The sequence below is a fragment of the Lithobates pipiens genome, unplaced genomic scaffold, assembly GCF_037356315.1.
Source record: "Lithobates pipiens isolate NorthernLeopardFrog02 unplaced genomic scaffold, aLitPip1_a1.2 Scaffold_27, whole genome shotgun sequence".
Classification (NCBI taxonomy): domain Eukaryota; kingdom Metazoa; phylum Chordata; class Amphibia; order Anura; family Ranidae; genus Lithobates; species Lithobates pipiens.
The window spans coordinates 181,686,285-181,707,985 of NW_027507788.1; the positions used below are offsets into that span (position 1 = coordinate 181,686,285).

At 44.4% G+C, this 21,701-nt stretch overlaps 1 protein-coding gene across 9 annotated transcripts in view; it reads left to right on the forward strand.

The window, feature by feature from the left end:
- The window catches only part of MTOR (mechanistic target of rapamycin kinase), a 190,400-nt gene that overhangs the window by 1,078 nt on the left and 167,621 nt on the right, over positions 1-21,701 (forward strand). For all 9 annotated transcript variants that reach the window (XM_077457968.1, XM_077457970.1, XM_077457966.1 and 6 more), the window contains exons 2-5: positions 15,494-15,666; positions 19,090-19,198; positions 19,359-19,591; positions 21,428-21,628. In XM_077457968.1, the coding sequence (XP_077314094.1) occupies positions 15,553-15,666; positions 19,090-19,198; positions 19,359-19,591; positions 21,428-21,628 (657 nt within the window). In that variant the 5' untranslated portion in view covers positions 15,494-15,552. The remainder of the gene's footprint in view (positions 1-15,493; positions 15,667-19,089; positions 19,199-19,358; positions 19,592-21,427; positions 21,629-21,701) is intronic.

Sequence of the window (21,701 nt, forward strand, 5' to 3'; positions counted from 1 at the left end):
GGCACCGGCGGTAAAGCGGTGCCATATTTAGCGCCACTTTACCATCATTTTAGCAGAACGATTTTAACCCCCCCAACACCCGAAAAAGGGTTAAAACTGCCCGCAAAGCACCGCTGCAGCAGCACTATGCCAGCGTTATAGCCACGCTGCCCCATTGGTTTCAATGGACAGGAGCGGTATACACACCGCTCCAAAGATGCTGCTAGCAGGACTTTTTTTTTTTTTTTGGTGTCCTGCCAGCGCACCGCTCCGGTGTGAAAGCCCTCGGGGTTTTCACACTGGAGAGAAAGCAGCGGCTCTTTCATGGTGCTTTGCAGGAGCTATTTTTAGCGATGTATTGCCGGCAAATCGTCCCAGTGTGAAAGACGTCTTATCTGCTCTCTCAGCTGTCAGAAGAAAACCTCAGGCAGTCTGTCAAGTTTTTAATATGAAACATTGTAACTAATGCTTCCTTCTTAGATCAAAGGGATACACTTTTGTGTAAAGAAATAAATCCAGGCAGTCAGCTTTTAAACAAGGTGTAAATGCCGGAAGTTTAAACACTTAAAGTCTAAATCTTTCTGACATTTCTTTTCTTAAGGTAAAATCAATATTTTTTGCTAGAATATTACTTGGAACCTCCAAACATTATATATTTTAGCAGAGGCCCTAGGAAATAAAATGGCAATTGCTGCAATAGTTTACGTGACACTTTGTTTGTCCAGCTGTCTTTCAAACGCAATTTTTTTGGGGGAAAAAATACACTTCAATTAATATTAAAGGGATTGTAAAGTGATTTTTTTTTTTTTTTTAATAACATGTTATACTTACCTCCACTGTGCAGGTCGTTTTGCACAGAGTGGCCCTGAACCTGCTATTCTGGGGTCCCTCGGCGGCTGTCTCGGCTTCCTCCCGCAGGTGCTTCTCACGTTAATGCAAGCTCCCTCACATGGTGAGAAGCATCTGTGGGCGCGCTCCAGTGATACAGCCGGCGGCTATAGCCGCTCGCTGTATCACACAGCCCCGCCCCCCGGCGCTCCCCGTCAGTGGATGTGATTGATAGCAGCGCTGCTTTCCATCCACTCCAGCCAATCAGCGGCCAGGCTGAACGGTGGAAAGGATGACGGGGGACAAGCGCGGGACTTTCGAGGGGTGAGGTAAGTAAAGCGGGGGGGCTGGGGGCGCAGGCACTGTCAGATGTTTTTTCACCTTGATGCATAGAATGCATTAAAGAGGAAGTAAACCCTGATGAGTTTACTTCCTCTTTTTTTCCCTGCAAAGGCAAAGCATAATGGACTACTATGCATCGCATAGTAGCACATTATGTGTCACTTACCTGACACAGGAGCCAGCGAAGTTGCGCTGTCCCCTGTAGTCCGCCGCATCCATCTTGCTGGTGGCGTCTCGCAGCTCCACCGCTGTCATTCGGCGAAGCCGAGATGACGTCACTCCCGCGCATGCGCACGGGAGTCGACAAATGCGGCAGCTCCATTCTTGGAACTGCCGTGTTCAGTGCGCCTGCGCACTGCTGTCTACGGCGCATGCGCCGTAGACAGCGGTGCCCGTTTTCGGGCAAATATCTCCTAAACCATATAGGGAAGCCTAGGGACCTGTCAGCCCGGAGTGTGAGGTGTAAGTAGAGTACAAACACATTTGTACTCTGCTTACTGTTGTTAAATTTTCTTTGATTTAATAAATGGCGTGTGAATGATGTGCCCCGCTGTATGCGCTTTTAAAAAAAAAAATGGCACTTCATACCGAATTTGACAGTACAATACATCCCGCTCATGTATGAGTCCTGACATCAGCGGGGAATTTTCAGCCCTACCCACTGACCATAGCTATCGTATCAGAAGAGAGGCGGGCAGGGCTGAGAATTCCCCGCTGATGTCAGGACTCAGGAGAGATGTGAAGCGTGAGAGTAGAGCGGAGAGAGGCGGGCCGGGGCCATCACATGATCAGGATGTATTGTACTGTCAAATTCGGTATGAAGTGACATATTTTTTTTAGAAAGCGCATACAGCGGGGCACATCATTCATTGTAACACGCCATTTATTAACCACTTGCTTACTGGGCACTTAAACACCCTTCCTGACCAGACCAATTTTCAGCTTTTGGTGCTCTCACACTTTGAATGACAATTACTCAGTCATGCAACACTGTACCCAAATGAATTTTGTGTCCTTTTTTTCCCACAAATAGAGCTTTCTTTTGGTGGTATTTGATCACCTCTGGGGTTTTTATTTTTTGCGCTATAAATTAAAAAAGACCGAAAATTTTGAAAAAAACGCATATTTCTTTGTTTCTGTGATAAAATTTTGCAAATTATACATTTTTTTTCATAAATTTTGGCCACAATTTATACTGCTACATATCTTTGGTAAAAATAACCCAAATTAGTGGATATTATTTGGTCTTTGTGAAAGTTAGAGAGTCTACAAGCTGTGGTGCGAATCGCACAAAATTGATCACATCTGATGTACTGGTGGACTATCTCGCTTCTTGTGACCCGAACAAGTCAGGAAAGTACAAATACCCCCCAAATGACCCCTTTTTTGAAAGTAGACATTCCAAGGTATTTACTAAGATGCATGGTGAGGTTTTTGATGTTGTCATCTTTTTCCCACAATTCTTTGCAAAATTAAGATTTTTTTTTTTCTCACAAAATTTTCAATGTAATAGGTTATTTCTCCCACATGGCATGTGTATACCACAAATGACACCCCAAAATACATTCTGCTACTCCTCCTGAGTATTACGATACCAAATGTGTGAGACTTTTACACAGCCTAGCCACATACAGAGGCCCAATATTGAAATAGCACCATCAGGCGTTCTAGGAGCATAAATTACACATTTCATTTCTCAACCACCTATTACATTTTTGAAGGCCCTGGAGCACCAGGACAATGGAAATGCCCACAAAGTGACCCCATTTTGGAAAGCTAACACCCCAACGTATAATCTATGAGGCATAATGAGTCGTTTGAATGGTTCATTTTTTTTCCAGAAGTTTTGGGAAAATGTGGAAAAAAAATGAAAACACATTTTTTTTACGCAAAGTTGTCCATTTATAAGATATTTCCAACACATAGCATGTACATAGCAAAAATGACACCCCAAAATACGTTCTACTACTCCTCCTTAGTATAACGATACCAAATGTGTGAGACTTTTACACAGCCTGGCCACATACAGAGGCCCAATATTGAAATGGCACCATCAGGCGTTCTAGGAGCATAAATTACATATCTTATTTCTCAACCACCTATTACAGTTTTGAAGGCCCTGGAGCACCAGGACAATGGAAATGCCCACAAAGTGACCCCATGTGGCACTGACGACACGTGACACTGGAGGCAGATGGCGCTGGCAGATGGCGCTGGCAGATGGCGCTGGCAGATGGCGCTTGCTATTTGCTCTGGCAAATGGGGCTGGCAGATGGCACTGCGGCTGGCAGATGGCGCTGGCAGGTGGCACTGGGGCTGACGGATGGCGCTGGCAGGTGGCACTGGCAGGACTGGGGCTGGCGGCACTGGCGCTGGCAGGCGGCACTGGCGGCACTAGGGCTGGCGGCACTTGGGCTGACGGATGGCGCTGGCAGGTGGCACTGGCAGGTGGCACTGGGGCTGGCAGGTGGCACTGGCGGCACTGGGGCTGATGGCACTGGCGGCACTGGGGCTGGCGGCACTGGGGCTGACGGATGGTGCTGGCAGGTGGCACTGGGGCTGGCAGGTGGCACTGGCGGCACTGGGGCTGACGGATGGCGCTGGCAGGTATGTTTACATTTGAGATCATCTCCCATTGGCAGCTGCGATCGCGCTGTGAACGGCCGCTTTGATTGGCCGTTCACGGCGATCTGTATTTGCCTGTCTCCGGGAGACACGGCGAATACAAAACTTCCGCGATGCGCGCCCCCGGCGGCGCACATTGCGGCAGTAAAAACAAGGCCGTCCAGGGACGGCCAGGCGAAGGAACCCGCCTGCTCTACGGCCGTCATTCGGCTATAGGGCGGGCGGGAGGTGGTTAAAACAAAGTAATTTTAACAACAGTAAGTAGAGTACAAATGTGTTTGTACTCTACTTACACCTCACACTCCGGGCTGACAGGTCCCTGGGCTTCCCTTTGCACCATTCCACTGTTAACTCCTAGTGTGCTGATTGGTAGAAACAGGAATGGCAAGGAACTATCCACACCAGTGGCGGGCCCGTGCATTGTGTGGGGGGGGATTAATGAAGTGATGGCTACGTTTGACGGGGGGGGGGGGGGGGGGATTTCGAGCACCAGCCACCAGTGGTCAGCACAGAGACAGTACAGGGAACTTTACAGGGCCGTTTGTCAGCTGTGGATTGTAATCCCATCTGACCTGTCAGCAGCAGTGTGTGTGAATGCCTGTACCCTGTAGTGCACCGGATTAGTGCACTTTTTAAGGGAGTGAGGTTATTTTAAACTCAAAGCGGAGTTCCAGTCAATTTTTTGTTTATTAAAAGTCAGCAGCTACAATTAAAGTATCCTGACTTTTAATAAAAAGACACTCGCCTGTCCCACAATCCAGCGACGTGGCCACCCAAAGCCTCCATTCTCTCCCCTGCCCGTCCAAGCTGCTGGCAATACTACTGTGGGCATCCGACTGTGACAGCACCCCTACTAATGAACCCCTAATCCCCTAAATCCCCCTGAACCCCTAAATGTAGCACCTCTCTCACCGCCCATAAGTGATCTCGCAGAGACAACTTTTATCTTATAGCGGAGTGCCTGCTGTGAATAAAAATACTGATGCATAGTAGTCCATTATGCTTTACCTTTGCAGGGAAATAAAGAGGAAGTAAAACCCATCAGGGTTTACTACCTCCTTAACCCTTTGATCGCCTCTGATAACCCATTCCCAAATGTCAGTAGAGTGACAGTGCAAAAAGTGTCACTTATTGTCAGATTTGTCAGCCGCAATGTCGCAATTCTGCTGAAAATCGCTGATGGCCGATATTACCAGTAAAAATAGTCAATAAATCTATCCCATAGTTTGTAGTCGCTTTAACTTCTGCTCAAACTAATCAATATGAATGCTTTTTTGGATTTATTTATTTTCTTATCAAAAATATGTAGACTATATGGATGAAAGAATTTGATGAAGGCATTTTTTTTTTTTAATTGGATGTTTTATAGCAGAAAGTTTAAAGTGTTTGTTTTTTCTTTATTTTTTATGGCACAAAAAATAAAAACCGGATCAAATACCACCAAAAGAAAGCTCTATTTGTGGGTAAAAAATTGCTTCAGTTTCATTTGGTTACAGCGTCGCACAAGCGTGCAATTGTCAGTTAAATTAAGGCAGCGTTATATCGCAAAAAATGGCTTGGTCATGAAGGGGGGGGGGGGGGTAAATCTTCCAGAGGTCAGTTTTGGTCTAGTGCGTGCTGAATGTTCGGTTTTGGCACCAAAATTTTCATCTTGGTGCACAACTACTAAAAACGGTTTATTTCATGCAAATGTACTCGCAAGCATCTCTCAAAAGTGAGTACACCCCTCACATTTTTGTAACTATTTTATTCTGTCTTTTCATGTGACACTTTGCTACAATGTAAAGTAGTGAGTGTACAGCTTGTATAACAGTGTAAATTTTCTGTCCCCTCAAAATATCTCAACACACAGCCATTAATGTCTAAACCACTGGCAACAAAAGTGAGTACACCCCTAAGTGAAAATGTCCAAATTGGGCCCAATTAGCCATTTTCCCTCCCTGGTGTCATGTGACTCATTACAAGGTCTCCGGTGTGAATGGGCAGCAGGTGTGTTAAATTTGGTCTTATCGCTCTCACTCTCTCATACTGGTCACTGGAAGTTCAGCATTGCACCTCATGGAAAAGAACTCCCTGAGGATCGGAAAAAAAGAATTGTTGTTCTACATAAAGATGGCCTAGGCCAGTGATGGCGAACCTTGGCACTCCAGATGTTTTGGAACTACATTTCCCAGGATACTCATCTACACTGCAGAGTGCATGAGCATCATGGGAAATGTAGTTCCAAAACATCTGCGGTGCCAAGGTTCGCCATCACTGGCCTAGACTATAAGAAGAGTGCCAAGACCCTGAAACTGCAGCACAGTGGCCAAGACCATACAGCAACTTAACAGGACAGGTTCCACTCAGAACAGGCCTCGCCATGGTCCACCAAAGAAGTTGAGTGCACGTGCTCAGCGTCATATCCAGAGGTTGTCTTTGGGAAATAGATGTATGAGTGCTGCCAGCATTGCTGCAGAGGTTGAAGTGCTCAGATCATACACCGCACACTGCATCAAATTGGTCTTCACGGATGTCGTCCCAGAAGGAAGCCTCTTCTAAAGATGATGCATAACAAAGCCCGCAAATGGTTTACTGAAGACAAGCAGACTAAGGACATAGATTACTGGAACCATGTCCTGTGGGGTGATGAAACCAAGATAAACATTTATTGGGTTCAGATGGTGTGAAGTGTGTGTTGCGGCAACCAGGTGAGGAGACCTTAGACAAGTGTGTCTTGCCTAGTCGAGCACTGTGGTGGGAGTGTCATGGTCTGGGGCTGTATAAGTGCTGCCAGTGTAGAGAAGTCCGCTCATGCGCGGGATGGAGCCACACATCAGCTAGAGTGACGCGACCAGGGATGTATCACATTGTAGGAGGTATCTCTCGATGGAAGATACCATTTCACGGCCACAATTGAAACCTATACAGACAGCGGGGGGGAGAGCGTAGTTCTCACATTGTGCCTCGCTGCTGCTGGAGGACTGCTAGTGGCTGTGTTGAAGAGCTGGTTTTGTCTGTATTGTAACCCGCCCTTTCACACAGGCAAAACCGGATGTTCAACACAGCAACCGGACCATCAGCACACTGTAAAGCCACCCCGCAACAGCGAGGCACAATGTGGGAACTACGGTCTCCCCCCCCCCGTTTGTATAGGTTTCAATTGCGACCATGAAATGGTATCTCCCATCGAAAGATACCTCCTACGATGTACGCATGCGCCCTGGTTACGTCAGCCCAGCTGACCAGCAAATCAGTTGTTGTGCTGTTCCGTATGGTGCATGCGCAGTACAATACTGGCCACTATTCGATGGGGCACTTCTCAACAGAACACCGGCACTGGGGAGCTACAGTTCATTGAGGGAACCATGAATGCCGACATTTACTGTGACCTACTGAAGCAGAGCATGATCCCCCTCCCTCCAGAGACTGGGCCGCAGGGCAGTATTCCAACATAATGACCCCAAACACACCTTCAAGACGACCACTGCCTTGCTAAAGAAGCTGAGGGTAAAGGTGAGGGACTGGCCAAGCATGTCTCCAGACCTAAACCCTATTGAGCATCTGTGGGGCATCCTCAAATGGAAGGTGGAGGAGCACAAGATCTCTAACATCCACAGCTCAGTGATGTCTTCATGGAGGAGTGGAAGAGGACTCCAGTGACAACCTCTGAAGCTCTGGTGAACTCCATGCCCAAGAGGGTTAAGGGCAGGCAGTGCTGGAAAATAATGTATAATGGTAACTCCTGCGCTGTCAAGATGAAGGTGAAGCTAGGGGGCTAAATACACTGCAGCAAGCACCTGATTAACTGATCCTAAGCAGAACAAATATATAAATGTATACGTGATGGCTTTGTGCTGTGTGTGGTATACAAATGTGTATCAACTATATATACAAAATATAAAAAATATCATGTGATGAGGGAAAAAAAAGTCAAGAACCAAATATATGAAATCTATGTAACAAAATGTGACATTGAATGAATAAGTGAAAAAAAATGAATAAAACAGTGTGATGAAGTCCAACCTGCACCAGTGAGTGCAATAAAGCTGGATAAAACCAATATAGTCCGGTAGTGAGAGTGATAAAACAAGTAACAAATTCCACTAACAGTCTGAAATAATGTTCCACGCAAATATAGAAACCCTCTACCGTGAGCAATCAATCGGTGCCCAGCTAATCTTCTTCTAATGGTGGCACCTCTGTGTGCACAACCCTCTCACCTTACTGTCGTAAAGTATACGGCATAGAAGGAATTATAGGTGATCTTCAAATGTGCTTTTGACCAGCTCCAGTGAACTTAAACCATCGTGTTCTCAGTATGTGGGGTTTAGATAAAAAAGAAAAAAGACAGCCCATATGAGGTGACACACATAGTAAAAGATCTCACTTATTATATATACTACGTATAAAAAGGATGTAGCGCTAAATAAAATGTGAAAAAGTCTCAATACATTTATCCGAAACATAAAAATCCTCAATAGGCACTAAAATGACAATTTCATGCAATTTAATCACGCAAAAATTCTTCTAAAATGTAAAAACAAAACAAAAATCAAGGTAGCGGTCTTATAGAGAAAACTAAGGCAGTCACCATATATAGCATAAATGATTTGACCAAAAAGTGACCTCGCGCTCGCTCTCTCTCGGGCTCACCATCCCACCATCCAGAACAGTTCACATCCAAGTGAGTAATAAGGCTTCTTAACGACTGTAGATGACCACCATAAAGATAGTCGTATCAGGCATAGGGAAAAAGTTCAGGTCTTCCGCAGCTATATGATAGGATGTCGTCTGGGGATTGGCCAGTGACCCAATCCCCAGACGACATATCGTGACGAAACGCGTAGGTAGGAGCCTGTGCCGGTGACGTCATCACGTTTGTTATCCAGAGATTGGTGGGACACAGTAGGGAGGAGGCAAGCTTGTGGAGACACCGCGAATTCCATTCTTATGATTGTTTTTATCGCTTTTAATGGATGGATAATTCTGTAAGTGCAATTCTTTTGCTATACTAAAACCTTTTAAAGCAATGTTATACTATGGCAGCGTTTCTTGTTTATTGTTTCATGGGCAATACAGTTACAGTGATAACTGCGGAAGCCGGTATAGGTTTTGGGGAAGACCTGAACTTTTTCCCTATGCCTGATGTGACAATCTTTATGGTCATCTACAGTCAGTAAGGAGCCTTGTTACTCACTTGGGTGTGAACTGTTCTGGATGGGGCAACTTTTTCACCAATATCCTGGTTTGGAGCAGCACTTTATGCTTTATGGACTTTTATTTACTTATTTAAATGATTTTATTATGCACTGCTTGAATTGGGACTATTCTTCTCTTCAGTGATTGATTTAATAATTTTGAATATATGTCACTTTTTGGTTAATTTATGCTATATGGTGACTGCCTTAGTTTTTTCACCACTACCTTGATTTTTGATTGTTTACATTTTAGAAGAATTTTTGCACAATTTAATTGCATAAAATTGTCATTTTGAGTGCCTATTGAGGATTTTTATGTTTCGGGTAAATGTATTGAGACTTTTTCACGCTGCATCCTTTTTTATATGTATTTTATTTGAGTATCAAGCTTTATGGTGCTGTCAGCTTTTTATTGTTTTGGTGTTTTTTCTCTAGTGCAGCGTTTTTGCCTTTTTGGTCATATATATCTATCTCTATCTCTATCTCTATCTCTATCTCTATCTCTATCTCTATCTCTATCTCTATCTCTATCTCTATCTCTATCTCTATCTCTATCTCTATCTCTATCTCTATCTCTATCTCTATCTCTATCTCTATCTCTATCTCTATCTCTATCTCTATCTCTATCTCTATCTCTATCTCTATCTCTATCTCTATCTCTATCTCTATCTCTATCTCTATCTCTATCTCTATCTCTATCTCTATCTCTATCTCTATCTCTATCTCTATCTCTATCTCTATCTCTATCTCTATCTCTATCTCTATCTCTATCTCTATCTCTATCTCTATCTCTATCTCTATCTCTATCTCTATCTCTATCTCTATCTCTATCTCTATCTCTATCTCTATCTCTATCTCTATCTCTATCTCTATCTCTATCTCTATCTCTATCTCTATCTCTATCTCTATCTCTATCTCTATCTCTATCTCTATCTCTATCTCTATCTCTATCTCTATCTCTATCTCTATCTCTATCTCTATCTCTATCTCTATCTCTATCTCTATCTCTATCTCTATCTCTATCTCTATCTCTATCTCTATCTCTATCTCTATCTCTATCTCTATCTCTATCTCTATCTCTATCTCTATCTCTATCTCTATCTCTATCTCTATCTCTATCTCTATCTCTATCTCTATCTCTATCTCTATCTCTATCTCTATCTCTATCTCTATCTCTATCTCTATCTCTATCTCTATCTCTATCTCTATCTCTATCTCTATCTCTATCTCTATCTCTATCTCTATCTCTATCTCTATCTCTATCTCTATCTCTATCTCTATCTCTATCTCTATCTCTATCTCTATCTCTATCTCTATCTCTATCTCTATCTCTATCTCTATCTCTATCTCTATCTCTATCTCTATCTCTATCTCTTCGACAAACCCCGGTCGCCAGGTCACATTTGCGCCTAGATTTCGTGTCCTGGCGACTGGGGTATCCTGTCTCCATTTGGACCCCGAACTCCGCCGCGCAATTCCATCGGGCCGCGCCGGCCAGTAATTGAGGCCGCGGCTTTGCGGCCTTCTAAAATCTTTTGGTAGTCTGGCGCCATCTTGTGGTGGATGTAGAAATTACACCCTATTCCAATAATGCTAATTCCTAATGGAGTGAAGCTCCCCTGCCTGTTTTTTGCCCAACGGTGAGTGTGGTGGCTGGTAAATGGCTTCTCATTATATTATATATATATATTAATTTTATATATATATATATATATATATATATATTTATTTATTTATTTTTTATTTTTTGTAAAAAGTAAAAAAAAAAATTATTTTAATTAAGGAAAAAAAAAATATTATTTGTAATCCTCCCTGCTTGACCCCTTTCACAAGGGCTGTCTGATCAGGTTCACCTGTCAGTTTTTCAGGCGGACCTGATCGAACCCTTAGCAGGGAAATGGCAGTAAATGAGTGGTAATATGTCGGAAATAATAGTCACATTCTTTTGTTAACCACTTCGTGCCCGCGCTATAGACGAAAGATGTCTACAGCGCGGACACCAATTGCCGGGAGGGCGTCCCTAGACATCCTCCTGTTTACTTCCCCTCTGCACGCCGCCATGGGTGAGCATCGGGGAAGTTCTGTGTTGGCCGTGTCCCTTGGATACAGCCAATCACAGATCATGCTAAATGACCAATCACAGCGGCCATTTAGCACTCGAGCGGTGTGTCCAATGAGAGGTGATCTCATATGTGGGGGGCTGGGGGCTATCTTCCCCTCACTCGTCTCCATGTCAGGCCAGGGACAGGTCCAGATCGCCGTCACGGACCTGGCTCCTAACTTTTTTAGCTGGCTCCTAGATTCCAAGCAAATTTGTCAACCCCTGTAATATATATATATATATATATATATATATATATATATATATATTATAAATTAGCTGACATCAATCTACGAGTGCCGAGCTCGTATCCTGCCCAGATGTTTTAGTTGGAAGTCCCTCTGTTAATATTTTCCAGTAGGGATGCACTGAAATTTCGGCACGACGGCCAGAAATGGTGTTTTCAGCACTTTGCCAAAAGAGAAACCACGCTGATAATGGAGCTGAAAATGGGGCAGGGCCTGAGCGGTCCCCTGCCCCTGGTGCAGCCCAGTAAGGGGGTGTGGTTCTGGGGTACCCCCAGCCAGTCCTCTCCTCTCTTCTTTCCTCCCCTCCCTCCCTCCTTGATGGGGCAGATGAAAGGCAGAAAGCAAAACGGTGCTCTCTGGAGGAAAGCTGTCAGCGTTCCGCGTTAAGGAGTGGCTTGTCATTACGATCAGCGGGAGGAGCATTATCAGTGTTCAGCGCCGCGGGGGTTAAGAGTACAGGACTTGTTGTTTGACATGCAGTTAGAAACAGTGATCTAAGCTTCACCGAGCAGGCTCATTGTTTCTAACAAGTCCTGCATTCTTAACCCCCGCAGCGCTGCACACTTATAATGCTCCTCCTACTGAACATACCGACAAGCCACTCCTTAAAGTGGTGTGCTGACCGCTTTCCTCCATAGATAGAGCACTGTTCTTGGCTTTGCCTTGCTAACACTGCCCTGTCTGAGGTGAGGCACAGGCATGCTGCAAATGATGGGCACTGGTAGGCTGCTGGGCACTGGCAGGCTGCATTTGATGGACACTGGTAAGGCTGCTTTGATCTCCGGTGCCATGCCTGCGGCCCCTGACCATCTCCGGTGCCATGCCTGTGGCCCCTGACCATCTCCGGTGCCATGCCTGCGGCCCCTGACCATCTCCGGTGCCATGCCTGCGGCCCCTGACCATCTCCGGTGCCATGCCTGCGGCCCCTGACCATCTCCGGTGCCATGCCTGCGGCCCCTGACCATCTCCGGTGCCACGCCTGCGGCCCCTGACCATCTCCGGTGCCACGCCTGCGGCCCCTGACCATCTCCGGTGCCACGCCTGCGGTCTCCTGTATCATATCTGCTATATAAACATACATTTTTATATAAAAAGTTTTAAAAAGTCATTTTCGGCCTAGTGTATTTTTCATTTTCGATATAGGTTTCGGCACCAAAAAAAAAACATTCGGTGCACCCCTAATCCTCAGTATGCAGGGGGAGTTTTGGGCACAAAGGAAGGAAATACCCATAGTGTAATCCCTTATAACAAAGTTTATTAAACGTAAGCAGAGTAAAAGCAAACACTCACGTTTTAAAAGCGGCAAAATAGCAGCAATCCACGAGCACCGAGCTCGTATGTACGACCAGTTCCTGGTAAACTATTGCTCCAGTTCTGACGCGTATCGTTGCATCACGTGACTTCATCAGAGGAAAATAATGGTGGCCACACAAAATATTGACACTTTGGACCCAATTTGGATATTTTCACTTAGGGGTGTACTCATTTTTGTTGCCAGTGGTTTAGACATTAATGGCTGTGTGAGTTATTTTGAGAGGACAGAAAATGTACACTGTTATACAAGCTGTACACCCACTACTTTACATTGTAAGTGTCATTTATTCAATGTTGTCACATGAAAAGATGCTGCTGACAAAATTGCCTGCTTTAGCCAGCATCAGTAGGGAGTGCCCACATGCACGCCCCTAACCCAGAACATGCTGGATGATGTAAGTTATCCAGCCTGCTTGTGTCCCCTGCCTTCAGTAAATGTACAGTGGGTGGGCAGTAGAGCTGCACGATTCTGGCCAAAATGAGTCACAATTATTATTTTTTTGCTTAGAATGAAAAGATCACGATTCTGGCGATGTAAAATCTTTCACATTATACAAAAAAGGGCTCACTTTACTTTTTTTTAATTCATTTTTTATTGCTTTTGAAAGACTGCTGCGCATATACAGTGTGACATAAAATATTGCAACAACCACCATTTTATTCTCTAGGGTCTGTACTAAAAAAAATATATATAATGTTTGTAATTTTCTAGCCAAAAAAAAAAAATATATATTTTAACTTGAAATCAACAAATATTAGAAAAAGGTTTAGAGCCGGTTCACACAGGGCGACCTGGCATCCGACTTCAAGTTGTGCGGTTGAAAAAAAAAGTCAATGAAGTGAATGAGAGCCTTCTTAATGTACACTACTGAAGTCGTTCCGACTTCAGAAAAGGTTCCTGTATGACTTCAATCCGACTTCTAGGCTAGCACCTCCACTCACGGCGCAGGCGCCGCTCATCTTCGGAGATTTTCCGAATCTCCTTCTGCTACAAACTGCGCAAGCGCTGCGCCTGCGCAGTACAGGCCGGACAGCATCAGATGGCCGGATGCTATATGCCAGAACACCGGCTCTTAGTGTTTAAGTGGGTAAACTTTTTTCACTTAGGGTCCTTTCACACGGGGCGGATCAGTTCTGATCCGCCCCGTGGATGTCCGTTTGCTCAGCGGGGATCACTCCGCTGATCCCCGCTGAGCAGGGAGATGACAGCTCCGTCTCTGCACACTGCGCAGGGACGGACCTGTCACAGCGCCGCTCTCCCCTATGGGAGATCGGATGACGACGGACCGCAGTGCCCGTCGTCACCCGATCCGATCCGCAGACGGATGGAAAAATAGCTTTTTCCTCCGTCACACTTTTTCGGATCGGAGCGGGTCGGATGTCAGCGGACATGTCACCGCTGACATCCGACGCTCCATAGAGCTGTATGGAGCACCCGTTCAGGTCCGCCTGAAAAACTGACAGGCGGGCCTGAACGGGACGTTAGTGTGAAAGGGGCCTTACACACAAAGTCTATTCCATTGACAGACTGTTACAATGTTTATACTTGAGTTCAACTGATAAAGAATGTTTTGATTCTTGGCAGACTGCCCAGTTTTTCTCGTCCTTTCTTTTGAGGGCTGTGGCTTCAGAAGAGCAGGGAGAATTATTTTCCTAGAAAGAATTGTGAAACACTTTAGTCACGATTGCGATAACGATGCTTGACAATTAATTGTGCAGCTCTAGTGGGCAGGAAGCAGTTAGTATAATTTATTTACTAGTTGCGCTTTATAAGGTGGGAACACACACATAATAAATATATATTCCTCCCTTCTTCCTCCTCCATCCTCCTCTCCCCATTTGGTCTCAAAGTGGGCGGATCGCTTATATTAAATGCCACAGTGCCTAAATCAATACTAGAGCTCCATCCTCCTCTCCCAAGGACATGGGCTGCTTCCAGGGACACGCTGCTGCCTTCTCTAACCTGGAATAGACCGGCTACAGGCCAGGCTGCCAGGAAGGACGTATACACACACAGGGGAGTCGGCAGGAACTACAGTAGCATGGAGGACAGAGAGGAGCTCTGACTTTCACCCAGGCCAGATGCCTCTCCTCTATCTGACGACAATAAGGGGGGGGGGGGGGGGAGAGTCAGGTGATTGGAGATGTGGGGAGCAGTGAATGTAGCCAACACGCACTATACCGGCCAAACCTCCCCAGAATGGCGCCCCACCTCCCAGGCTCAGGAAGGCACAACCACCGGTGATGATGACTGAGGTCAGCCACAGACAGGGTACTGAGCCGCCGTCTGGACCAGACATGGGTATCCCAGCCAGATGACCCCTTGCCTGACAGCCGCCAAGGCTAGTCACAGGTGAGAATCCCGCGGCTGTCCAAGCAGCGCTTGGCATACCATGGGCGGGTCTTGTGAAAAAAAAAAAGGCCAGTTAGGAGGAGGGGGGACCAGCAATTGGCGTGCGTTGTGGCCTACCGTTTGGTGCCTCCTGCACTCTATGCTCACACCTGGTGCCTACAAAGAATGGGCTGACAAAAGCCCAGGTGCCAGGATGCAATTTCTAGTCGCAATTGTGAACTGGTGCCTGGGATTTGTTGAGCCCTGGTTTATGCCATCTGACAGGTCCTACAAATAAATATTTAGCGACTGGTGCTTTTTGAATATAATGTATTCTAAATTTATAAAATAAAGTTGATGATTTTCTAGTTATAAATCATGGGTAGTTTCTACAAATAACATTGGTGTACTGATCAATACATTGGGGTGAACCACTGTACATTACATTGGGGTGAACCACTGATTATACTGTAGGCATTGCTGGTGAAATTTATTACGTTTGTTTTCTAGAACTCTAATGGATTTAATCTCTTGCCGTTTGCAGGGACCCATGAGGTAACCACTGAATTCCTCCGGCCCCGTTGACCTGGAATTTCTGCCACGATGTCTGGCATCATGCTGCAGCAGTTTGCCAACGGCTTAAGAAACCGAAGTGAAGAGACGCGTACCAAGGCAGCCAAGGATCTTCAGCACTACGTCACCACCGAGCTGCGAGAAGTGAGTGTGGGGGGTGGGGGATAAGGGTTTGCTCACTTTTCCTGCTTTTCAAATAATCCGGCCCTGGGACAGTAATGTGGAAAACATGTGAGCTGCTGCTAGCACATCTCATAATGACTGTTTAGACAGTCTGTCTGGTCAGTGTAAACTATGCATGTCATTTTATGCCATTTTATGTCTTATTGAAAAAGCAGTGAAGGGTGGGGACCCTGGGCAGCCAATCGGGAATCAACTAGCCATACAAGACTGCCAAGTTTGCTTACTGAGGCCTCCTAAACGCTGTTGCTGTATGCATTTTATACAGTATATGTGTTAAAATGGTTCTGAATTTTTTTTTTTTTTTTTTTTTTTTTTTTTTTACATTAAGGTAAAAAGCCTTCTGAGCACAGCACCCCACATCCCCCCCCCCCCCCCCACCCTTAGCCACCTGTTATACTTACCTGAGCGAATCTCATGGGCTCTCGCTCCTCACTGCCTCTGAGGCACCAGCGGGACTCATTGGCTTCTGCTGCTGCAATCAGTAAATGCAAAGGGTGTCGCCAAGCCATGCTTTTTGTCTATGGTGGGCACTCTGCATGGGGGAGGCAGAGCCAGGAGCTCCGGTAGGGGACCAGAGAAGAGGATGATCAGGGCTGCTCTGTGCAAAACAAAAGAAAAATGCATTTTAAAGTGATTGAAATGATTTCCAAGTCCTCAACTTTTAACCCTGTCACTGATATATTGCACAGGTGGAAGCAGTCGGACCTGGGACTGGCATAACCAGTACTACCGAGCTGATGAATACCAGCAAACGTTCGCTGATATTCTTCTACCAAATAGATACCCTTCGGCTCTGTTCACATCTAGGCGTTTTTGGGCATTTTTCTGCTCTAAAGCCCCATACACACCATCAGATTTTCTGCTTGTTTTTGTCTTCAGATTTACCGAAACCATGTAGTTGATTGCATACAACTTGAAACTCCTAAGGTTTGACTTCATATTATATGGTTTTGGTAAATCTGAAGGAAAAAAATCAGCAAAAAAAAAATCTGATAGTGTGTATGGGGCTTAAGCCTTTAGCTCTAAGAATGCTCAACGAGACAAATCCCATCCATTTTCCATGGCTCCTGTTCCTATCTGAGCGTTCTGTCACCTAAAGCAAAACGGCCGTCACTCAAAGTATAACATTGCGTAAAAAATTGCACGACTTTCTTCCTGAAAACAATACGCTCATGTGTGAACTGAGCCTAAAGCTGCATGTAGCAAGTTACTTCTGGGTTCTACTGTCAGCTTATGGCTGTTGTGGCTGGGCAAAGGAGATCTGCACTCCATTAGCTTCAATAGAGGGCTGGTGAGATGCCAGGGCTCTAGGAAAATACGTCTGATGTCTCGTTTAACCACTTCCTGCCCATCATATAGCAGAATGACGGCTGGAAAGTTGTTTTATTATCCTGACTGGGAGCATCTTATGACGCATGGACGGTCTTCAAGAATGTGCACTTTTTAAAATGCGCTCTCTATCTCACGAAAGTGAGTACACCCCTCACATTTTTGTAAATATTTTCTTCTATCTTTTCATGTGACAGCACTGAAGAAATTACACTTTGCTACAATGTAAAGTAGTGAGTGTACAGCTTGTATAACAGTAAATTTGCGATCCACTCAAAGTAACTCAACACACAGCCATTAATGTCTAAACTGCTGGCAACAAAAATGAGTACACCCCAAAGTGAAAATGTCCGAATTGGGCCCAGTTAGCCATTTTCCCTCCTGGTGTCATGGGACTCCTTAGTGTTACAAGGTCTCAGGTGTGAATGGGGAACAGATTTTAGATTTGGTGTTATCGCTCTCACTCGTTCATACTGGTCACTGGAAGTTCAACATGTCACCTCATGGCAAAGAACTCTGAGGATCTGAAAAAAAAGAATTGTTGCTCCACATAAAGATGGCCTAGGCTATAAGAAGAATGCCAAGATCCTGAAACTGAGCTGCAGCAAAGTGGCCAAGACCATACAGCAACAAGAGAGGCTCCACTCAGAACAGGCCTCACCATGGTCAACCAAAGAAGTTGAGGTGGGTCAGCCTGTCAGTGCTCAGACCATATGCCACACGCTGCATCAAATGTCTGAGATTTACAACCACTTTAGAGAAGAAGTCCAGCCTGAGCTTTTTGGCTGGGCTTCATCTATGGGTCACAGGAGGGTAATTCGTTTTGCACTGCTGTGTCCCATTTCCAGCAGAGAGTGGACTGAAGTCTGCTCTCTGACGTCACCAATGTCAGTCCAGGCACTGCGTCATCCCGGCAATAAAGTCTGGACTGATGCCTGTCTCAACCTCTCAGTGAGCCGCTGAAAACCCGAGACGGACGTTCCCCCTCCCCTCAGCGCTCCAGTGAGCGAGGAGGAGCAGAGCGAAGAGATGCCGAATCGCAGTCAGCAGCTCTCTGCTCGAGGAGCTGTGAGAACTGAGTCATCAGCAGTGTTCGATTGCTCGGTTCTCAGTGCAGAGGTGGCAGAGGAGTCAGAGGACCGATCCTGCATCCACCTAGGTGAGTAGGAATTGGCAAAAAAAAAAAAACACCCATACTTCTCTTTTAAGGCTTACAGTGTGGGAAGTGGAGTAGTTTGGACAGAGGAAAAGACCTCTGGTACATCATCATTGTTTGTGAAATCAGCAGTGAGAAGCTGCACTAGAGTTTGAGGGGAATTGCTAAGAGGTGGAGACCATAGGCACCCTGGAAGATTTACCCCCTGCATGACCAGGCCATTCTTTTGCGCTACGGAACTGCGTTACTTTAACTGACAATTGTGCAGTCAGGCAATGCTGTACTTAAATAAAACTAGTATTTTTTTCTGACAAATAGTTTGTTTTGGTGGTACTTTATCACCACTACATTTTTTTTTTTTTTTTTTTTTAATAAATTTTTTTTTTTTTTTTGCGCGCTTTGAATGGAAAAAAAATAGACAATTTGAAAACAAAACCTTTTTTGTTACTTTTTGCCATAAAAATAAATGCACTGTCGCTTTACTAATGACACCGACTGGGAAGGCGTTAAACATCTGAGGCGATTAAAGGGGTTAACTGTGTGCCTAGTCAGTCAGTGTTTTTTGTGTACCTTGTGGTGTTTTTTTACCAGGGGAAGAAATGCATTCTAGTTTAGTCAAATGATCTGGTGCACAGCTGCAACCCTGTAGCAATAGAACTGCTTTAGTGCGGTCAGCGAGTGGTTAAATGACCAAAAGGGAGCAAATTGGGGGAGTATATTTCTTTTAGGGTTTACATACACTTTAAATTATTAATTTGGGAATATTGTTTAGGTATTTGGCACAGCAGTTGTTGGGTTTAATTGTGTTTTTTTTTATTTTTTTTTTTTTGTGTGTGTTTAAAATTGTTTTTATACATTTTTTATGTTGTCATTCTACCAACTTCCTCTGTGATTCCCAGGTGAGCCAGGAGGATGCCACAACGTTCTATGATGAGCTCAATCATTTCATCTTTGAGTTTGTTTCCAGCTCAGACGTGAGTGAGAGAAAAGGAGGGATATTGGCAATAGGTAAGTAATGTAACTTATCCTTAAAATGCAGCCTAATGCTTAATAATACAATTTGTTTTTTATTTATTTTTTCTTCCATTTAATATCCCCCACCCCTGCCCCCCATACCAGTTGTCATGCTAGACCTTTTTGGCTGTTATGCTTTTCTATCCCCCCACAGTGAGCTTGATTGGAGTCGAAGGGGGAAATGCCACCCGAATCAGCAGATTTGCCAACTACCTACGGAACCTTCTGCCCTCAAGCGACACCGGTGTCATGGAAATGGCTTCCAAAGCCATGGGGCGCCTTGCTATGGCCGGAGACACATTCACTGCAGAATACGTGGAGTTTGAGGTGAAACGTGCCCTGGAGTGGCTAGGAACTGACCGCAATGAAGGCCGCAGACATGCCGCGGTAAGTTCTCTTCTAGCTGTAGTAGCAAATGGCTGCCTCTTCTGTGTGAGTGAGTAATGTCTCTGCTTCTTGGTGAATTGCTTGGTTCGGTCGTGTACACAGTGGAAGGCATTTGCTGTTTTACTCATTTGCGCGACTAAAATAATATGCTAAAAAAGGAAGTATTACAGACAGTTAATAGAGGTGTCTTGTTTACTACCCAGTCTCTCTTTATAGAGCTCTATTTAAAGCTGAATTCCAGGCAGGTAAAAAAAAAAAAAAATGGAGTTGGAGGATCTTCGCTGAATCTGAGCACCACAAACTAATTCATTTTTAATGTGCGAAGCAAACATCCCTCTCCATCCATGTCTCTATGCTTTTATTTTGTAGAAAAATCGCTTTAAAACACTCCCCCCTAGCATTTCTGGATGTTGCCATCTTGAGTAGGGGCAAATGATTCAGGTAGTCAGTAACTGTAATATATTATATGCTGGCCATACAAAAACAATGTCTTCCTTCAAAAAAATAATTTCATTTGCAGAACGTTTATTTGATTTTTTAAATTGTTAGTGGGGTCAAATCGACGTTTGTTTTCAACCACAGTGATGGGAAAATTAAGAAATAGAAAACTTTAGAATTCTTAAAGTGTATGTGGTTTTCATTCAGAAATGGCATTCATTTTAAAAACAGAATGTTAAAAGCAAGTGAAAATGTCCAACATTTTCTTTCAGCGAATTTACAAAGATTTTTCATATGTCATTTTTACTGTGTAACAGTGAAAGTAGAGTTTACAGTAACTATTTTTTCCCTTTGTATCCTGAAGGACTCATTTTATTTTAATTTTTTTCTTTTTTTATTTTTTTTGATATTTTCATAATTGATGGAAAAAAAATCGATTAATTTCATAATCAGTTGTTTCGGCCCTACATTATTTGCCTACGCGAGTAAATAAAGTTTAAAACAAGTACATATGATAGGAAAGTATATCCATTTACTAATGCTAGCAGCATGTGGATTAAAAAAAGTTGATTGGGATAGTGAAGTTACACGTTAAAGAGGAAGTAAACCCTGATGAGTTTACTTCCTCTTTCATTCCCTGCAAAGGCAAAGCATACGCATAGTAGTCCATTATGTGTCACTTACCTGACACAGGAGCCAGCGAAGTCGCCGCTGTCCCCTGTAGTCCGCCGCATCCATCTTCTTGGTGGGTCTCACAGCTCTGCCGCTGTCATTTGGTGAAGCCGCGATGTCACTCCCGCGCATGCGCACGGGAGCCGACACGTGCGGCAGCTCCGTCGTTAAGAATGCCGCGCTCAGTGCGCCTGCGCGTCGCTGTCTACGGCGCATGCGCCGTAGACAGCGGTGCCTGTTTTCGGGCAAATATCTCCTAAACCATATAGGTTTAGGAGATATTTCTTGGACCTACAGGTAAGCCTTAATCTAGGCTTACCTGTAGGTCAAAGTGGTTTGTAAGGGTTTACACTTTAAAGATAGCGGTTGGATGCACTTGACCTAAACTTAATGTAAACCCTGTGCATGCTCTGTTGAGAGGTATGGGCTCTTGAACAGGGTTCATGATTTCCTCCATCACGTAACAGTGTTTTGGGCTTGAACAGTCAGTTACTAGCTAACCACTTGTCTACCAAGGTAAAAAAAATATATATATATATATATATATATATATATATATATATATATATATATATATATATATATATATATATATATATATATATATATATATATATATATATATATATATATATTATGCAGGTTTGAAACTTGTGTACGAAAAAAAAATATTGTCAGTAGTCATGTGGTTAAACCTGGACTTTTTTTTTTCTTTCTCTCCTGCAGGTGCTTGTTTTAAAGGAATTGGCTGTCAGCGCACCAACATTTTTCTTCCAGCAAGTGCAGCCTTTCTTTGACAACATCTTCAATGGTGTCTGGGATCCAAAACAGGCGATCCGAGAGGGGGCGGTGGCAGCTCTGAGAGCCTGCCTGATTCTAACTACACAGCGTGAACCCAAGGAGCTACAGAAACCCCAGTGGTACCGGGTGAGAGCCTGCATACATGATTTCCAAGGACTCTGCCATCGCTCTGTAAACGTACTGGTGCTTTTAGGTCTGT